This window comes from Salvelinus fontinalis, chromosome 26, assembly GCF_029448725.1.
Source record: "Salvelinus fontinalis isolate EN_2023a chromosome 26, ASM2944872v1, whole genome shotgun sequence".
NCBI lineage: Eukaryota > Metazoa > Chordata > Actinopteri > Salmoniformes > Salmonidae > Salvelinus > Salvelinus fontinalis.
The window spans coordinates 19,554,755-19,561,642 of record NC_074690.1 but is presented as its reverse complement, the minus strand read 5'-3'; the positions used below and the strand labels follow the sequence as shown (position 1 = coordinate 19,561,642).

At 39.8% G+C, this 6,888-nt stretch overlaps 1 protein-coding gene across 1 annotated transcript; it reads left to right on the top strand.

Moving 5' to 3' along the window:
• Window positions 1-6,836, top strand: LOC129823851 (calponin-2-like). The gene is made up of 7 exons (XM_055882890.1): window positions 1-277; window positions 3,205-3,326; window positions 3,635-3,701; window positions 4,069-4,206; window positions 4,508-4,624; window positions 5,072-5,218; window positions 5,407-6,836. Exons 1-7 carry the CDS (start codon window positions 215-217, stop codon window positions 5,698-5,700), a joined length of 948 nt encoding a protein of 315 aa, XP_055738865.1. The 5' UTR covers window positions 1-214; the 3' UTR covers window positions 5,701-6,836.
• Window positions 6,837-6,888: the final 52 nt, after the last annotated feature.

Sequence of the window (6,888 nt, the reverse complement as noted above, 5' to 3'; positions counted from 1 at the left end):
ACTACCTAGACTGAGAAAGGGAAAGGTGGAGCCTAAAATCGATTAACGAAGCGTAGAAGTTCGTGTGAGCATTTTTATTGGTTGCAAGAAAAAAGAAAGGAAGTGTTTAGTTCACTCCGGAGTTTAACTGGAAGAGAAACGAAAATAAAACTATTTGCACAAAGAAACTGCTGCAAAGTATCTATACGAAAAACAAAGTAACTCGTTTATAATAATGTCTGGCTCATCATTTAACAGAGGTCCTGCTTATGGGTTTTCTGCAGAAGTCAAAAGCAAGGTAAGTGTTCACGGAAGGGAGTAAAGTGCGAATGAATCATTTGCCTTATGGTAGTAGCCTATAACGTTAGTCAGATTTATTACGGAAAACTTGATTTATTTATTGAAAAATGTGTATGCCTAGGTCTTTTAGGCTACAGAGGCTATGATGTTCTGCTGAGTGTAAAGATAATTACGTGGAACGTGGAAAGCTACTATACTTTTGGAATGACCTAAAAAATACAGCGGGAAACTTTTATCAAATTACAAGTTTTACCGGCTGTGCACTATGCATATATGTTTGATAACACTGTACATTAATATGACAAAATGCTCATTTAAAAAAACTTTAGTTTGGTTTAAGTTGTTTTACTTTTGGGAAGCGCTTAAAAAGGCATGGGCGTTGCCCGTGTTGGCAATGTATATTTTCTTGTGGCAAGTTAAAATCCATATACGGTTCCATTACATAGAGAAACTGGTCAGTACAACACTGTAGGTCTTTCATGCATCCATCCATGTCCCTGAGTCGGATGTCACCCATCCAGAGGTCACACAGTCCTATCACGAGAACAACTGCGGCCTCCTGCGCTGGGGTGGATTGGGGCCTTGGTGAATGGCTATTGTAGTGCGCAGTGCGTCTACGTGCGTACTTAGACAATTGGCACCACAAAACAATCCAAATAGAAATATGTTCTCTTTCAGAACATGTGCACTTTCAAAAGTAAACGTTGACAGGAGACAGTGCCAGTGTTTTCTGGTGGAAGGTAGTATAGCTGGTAGTATAGCTGTTAGAGAGACGAGCCAGCAACCGGAGGGTTGCCAGTTCGAATCCCGGTCCGACTAGAAAAATTTGTCGGGAAGTGAGCAGGCAACTGGAGGTTTGCTTCTATAAAGTCGGTTGGACCTTGTGTGTACTTGACCAATTAAGTGATCTTCAACTTAATCTATCTGCAAATGTCTTTCATCCAAAACATCAACGACAGTGTGGATGGCACAACCAGGAGTTAACCTACTACTGTACCCCTCAGGCTAATTCTAACTGTTTTATCACAAATTTACAGTGAAGATTTAGAGCGTTTGTGTTCCTGTACTTATTATTTTTTGTAATCGTGTGTTACGCTTTTACAGTGTAATAGGAGAAATGAAATTGAAACGCTTTGCAAAGTTCCCCAACCTGGCTCTTCACTTATGTAAATAGAAAATAATGACTAATATTGTTTTAGTTTTTATCTTTCATAAACAACAAACTTTACCCATCATGTTCCAAGTTATGTTATACAAAGGAATACTCAGGTCCCCACGTTACTACCCTGGTCCGTTTCACTGCAGATTACACATAGCAGATACATGTGCATTATGTTCTTCTGTCTCTGAGACCTAGCAATGTGTCTTTTAGACCACCAGCTGATTTATTGTTTGCATTCCTTGGCTGAGTCCTTATATTGGCAAGGGTTTTCCATTGGTCCTCAGAACACAGTGTACGGGTAGCCAAGTGGATGTAAAGCTGGTGGTTTCCTCTCATATCAATGAATGATGTCCATTGTCTCTGGTATTTCCTGCCGTTAATGATGTAGCAATGCAATGTGAAGTATTGAAGTGTTGTTATTCAAGGAGTTTTTCAAGGGAGCCCCTTGACAATAATAGATGGTAGGTGAAATGATGGTTAACCCAGACGTCTAGTGGATCAGTTCCAACAAGACTACCAAATATGTTTTTGAGAACGTAATAGTGGTCCATGTTCAATCCATTTGATTTAAACTCATTCAACTCGGCGTCCTAACGGTCTCATTCCACATGATCTAAATTGCGCCACGGAATGAATTCCTTGAGTTCACCATGCCTCTCTAAATTACATCTTTCAAATGTCCTGTGGGCAATTAAAGCAGTCAATGTTGTTTTAATTTGAGGATAATCAAATGAAGCAAATATATAATGAGAGGACCGGTTTGCCCAGGAAGTCCTTTATTCGGTTGTACTTAAAGTTCCGCTTCACATTTTAGCCTTGGAGGGAAATTTGTGGAGAATATTTTGACCCTATTCCTCAGTCTTACTATTCTTTGGTATGTATTTGTAACTTCAACCTCAAAATGTGTTGTTTAGAGATACTATAGAGGCCTTTAAAAAATATATAACTTTCTGTACCAACATTGCAGTGATTTTGCATTTCTATTTGTAGTAGCATTTTCACAGTAAGATCGACACCACAGATATGACGTTTTCTAAACGTTGCTTTTAGTGCCAGTTTCCATCTTCACACTTATTTACTCAACCAAAGTATTTACAAATCAGGATAACACTTTAAACACCCTCTCAACAAGGAATGCAGTGTCAAATTGCATAGTTTAACTCGCCCCTATACCATGCAGCTGCCTTCCTGTGCTTCAAGGAGATTTAAGTGGTTCACCGAACAGGATGTGTGTGCGTTTTGTGTTTGAGCTAATGTCAGTGTCGGCTCTGTAAGGGCTGTTAAACAGCAAGAATAACACACAAAGTTACCCCAAATGGTTGACACCGTGAATCAGGGTTTTGGGGCCGCCCATAATAAACTCTTGAGAGAGAATTTTAACACGCACAAACCATAATATTGTTTATTTTTGCTGTGGTTCTGAAAATGAAAACCACCCACTACCAAGTTATCAATTGAGTACTTCCACACATACGTTAGTAGCACTTTTTTTATACGGGAAGTACCTGGTAAAACAGTAATTACACTGTAATAATCTATGAATTACTTGTTTGTTTCTTTGGGATTCATTCAAACAAGCAGCAATGGCCACCATTAGGTACCAGATAATTCTACACAATTGGTAACCATTTGAAGTACCCATTGGAAACTTTTCTCCTAAATACCAGTGGAAACATTACTGTAAAATAAAGTGTAACCAACATGTTGTGCAACTTTTTCCAAGATGTAAAGGTCTCCTATAATGAACTTTTGACCTTCCCCAGATTGCCGGAAAGTACGACCCTCAGAAAGAGGAGGAGCTAAAGGTCTGGATCGAGGATACGACCGGATGTGACATCGGGGAAGACTTCCAGAAAGGCCTGAAAAATGGCGTCATCTTGTGCAAGTACGTTTCTGAATAGGGCCAGGCTCCGTCATCATGTCCCTATGTATAATGTGTACAATGTGGCTTTATTGACCCATAAAGCTTCACATTTTATAGCACCAGCCAATGCATTCAACCAAAGACATCACTCATAAACGTTCTGCTAGCTACAACATTATACATCAAATCATACAATCCATTGCATATGGATATGGATCTGTCCTCCTTGCTGTGGGTTTTACTGTAACATAGACCCTTTTATCCTCTGATTCCTTCTGTTGCCTATGAGGTGCTGCAGTCTAAGTAAGCAAACTCTCTTTCTCCTCTAGACTGATCAACAAACTTCAACCTGGCTCTGTGAAAAAGATCAACTCGTCCACCATGAACTGGCATCAGGTGAGCTGCTTGGATTGTTCTCTCTACGTGAACAGACTTGAACTGTACTTTACCAGCTGGTTTTACAGTTAGAGAATATATCTGAGCTGTTGTGCTGACCAAGCCTGTTTTTTTACTAGCTGAAAAGCAGAGGTATATTATTATTATTAGAGGTGCAACTCTCTGGACCAGTGAGTTTAGTGAAATAGAATTTGGGTTAGAATATGAAATATAGTGAGACCTCGGTGTGCCAGAGATATCCTTCTAGCTCAACGGCTTAATTCTTTGATAGCCTCGTTATAGGTGTGACTTCCTAAAATCTACCTTCATGCAATTATTGAGAAGTTCTTTACTCATCTTATCTTCTTATGCACTTGTCTGGTTCTAGCTGGAGAACATCACCAACTTCATCAAATCTATCCAAATGTACGGCCTGAAGCCCCATGATATCTTTGAGGCCAACGATCTGTTTGAGAGTGGGAACATGACCCAGGTTCAGAGCACACTGCTGTCTCTCGCTGGCACGGTAACTTTTTTAACTCATTTTAATGGTTGCATCCCTCATGAGAATCTTCTGTATTTGAACTGTGTAATTTCCACTTGCATGAATCGCTTGACCTTGCAGTAATGCTCTGTTCAACATGTCAGGTTTTGTCTTCGTAAAGATTTTCCAGAAGCTAAAATAATGGTGTCTCGTCTTCTTCAACATATGGTGTCAGAAGCGGGATGTAAATACAGCCCCCTCCTGAATAAGCTCCTAGAATTGTGTCCAGTAAAATCTTGAGGCATCCAACAGTGACTGGATTTCTGTACACTTTCCCCTGCAGGCCAAGACCAAGGGCTGCCAGTCCCGAGTGGACATTGGGGTGAAGTACGCAGACAAACAGGAGAGGCTATTCGACGAGGAGAAGATGAAGGCCGGACAGTGTGTCATCGGACTGCAGGCAAGAGGGAATGTGTTGACAGTGATACCACTGAAGTGCATGTTCTTTTTGCTGTTGCCAGCTCTGTTGCCGTCTTGCCAAACAAAACATCAGTAGCAAAGCTGACCAAGACATAAAGACTGTTAGCAATATAACAGGCTAAGGCAGAGACAGACTGGCATCCATGCTATTTTTATTATAAAAGTCATTTCATTTAATCTTTTCATAACTTCTATTTGTTTTGGATATTTCTTATTGAAGGGTTGCATGTAGGGTTACATCAATGATTCCTAACTTTTATAAGCTCTTTGGCATGACTTCTATTTCAGCCAAGAACAAAATTGTTGATTTGATGATATCTACTCAGGCATTCTCGGTCTGTCTGAAAGTCTCCATCTAAGAGGGGTTGTAATTTTCCACTCATCCTTGGCTGTTTTCCTTTAATAACTGATATGTCTCTCTCCGCAGATGGGGACGAATAAGTGTGCCAGCCAGGCGGGCATGAATGCATACGGCACCAGGAGGCACCTCTACGACCCCAAGGCTCACATCCTGCCCCCCATGGACAACTCCACCATCAGTCTGCAAATGGGCACCAACAAGGGGGCCAGTCAGGTAAAAGTCCATGTGTAGAAAAGCAAATGCAAGTTCTCATTAATTTCACCATGTCTTATAACTCAATCAAGGTATCAATATTGTCAATGGGGGACATAACTGCACTAGTAGACTTAGGCTTTTACTAATGGATTCTTGCTTATTTTAATTCACTGCTACATATGAATTAGTTATCTTCCTCTACTCAGGCGGGCATGACAGCTCCAGGAACCCGCCGTGCCATCTATGACCAGAAGCTGGGCACAGACAAATGTGACAACAGCACCATGTCACTGCAGATGGGCTCCAACGCAGGCGCCAATCAGAGCGGGCAGAACTTTGGCCTGGGTCGTCAGATCTACAATGCTAAGTACTGCCCCAAGAACGAGGAGGAGCAGAATGGGGCCGGAGCCGAATATGTCCCTGACTACCAAGACGAGGGTTACCAAGAATACAAAGATGAAGCGGTGCCGGTGTACCAGCAAGAGGGGACAGATTATTAAAAGGGGGGTTGTGCTGGTTGAAAACAGAAGAAACATCAATAAAGGGTTTTTCAAAGTTATTTGTTACATAGGATTTTCCGCCTTTTGGTTGATCTCCTTTTGGTATTGGACAATAGTGCCCTCTTGCCCTCATTTAAGTTTAAGTGCCGTTTAGGACCAATGTTTGACATATCTCACATGTACTATGCATTAGTAGGTTTTTATATTCCTGTTGAAATAGCTATGCTTATGTGTTTTTAAAGTGTAACCACTAAAGCCAGTACTGGTGTCTGGGCTGTGATTAGCTTTTATATCCCAGTAATTAGCTTTTAGTAAAGTACCAAAGCCCTCTTGCCAGTTTTCCTCATCGACAACTGTTTGCCAACTAATGTAAATTGGTACATTTAAACGTTTATGCCAATTTATTTTTTTATCTTCAGGCAAATATTGCCTGGAATCCATCTTCGAAAGGACCCAATAGAATTCAATTATTAAAAATCCTCAGTTCAAAAATGGACTGTTCCATAGTTGTAATTTACCTATCCTTGTACCAAAGGTCATATTGTTAATGTAACCTATATACATTTATATTACCATAATTGATGTGAATGTGAATTTGTGGTAATTGTTTGTATCCATTCAGTATTTTTACATGGTAATATATAAGACAACAAGATGTATCTGTTTGGACCTTGGAAACAAACCACCGTCCACTTTTTTATGTATGCCAACTGTATACTTTCTTTGGAGGAAATATTTCCTTTGTTTGCATAACCAGAACAACTGGAGCCAAAGTTTTCTTTGGCTTAGAGTATCTTGAAAAAAAACATTCAGGCTTTCAACATTCCAAGCTGGATACTGGATTCATTTTGTCAATTTTCTTCATTGTGTAATGTTTTAATGGATTCACTGATGACTGATAAGAGGACCAAACATATTTTTGATTTTGAACTCTGTCATTCAAAGTGATTATTTATATATAGTTTTGTTAAGTGTTTTTGTTTTGTACCGACTCTGAAGGGAAATTTGCTCTTACTACCTTTTTGGTTTTATATATATTCCTTGGGCTTTCCTTTCGATCCATATTTTCATTATGGATGGAAACATTTATAGAAGTTGGGAAATATGTGTGAATAAAGATGTACATTGTATACAAACCAGCCTGATGTGCCAATTAGTTACAATTATAGGGTGTTTCATTTCATCATA

What these genes read in the sequence shown, in the direction of transcription:
- LOC129823851 (XM_055882890.1), top strand. Translation starts at nt 215, where the DNA reads ATGTCTGGCTCATCATTTAACAGAGGTCCTGCTTATGGGTTTTCTGCA. An exon ending in AGTGTGTCATCGGACTGCAG is followed by an intron (nt 4,625 to 5,071) that starts GCAAGAGGGAAT and finishes CTCTCTCCGCAG; the next exon opens with ATGGGGACGAATAAGTGTGC. An exon ending in CCAACAAGGGGGCCAGTCAG is followed by an intron (nt 5,219 to 5,406) that starts GTAAAAGTCCAT and finishes TCCTCTACTCAG; the next exon opens with GCGGGCATGACAGCTCCAGG.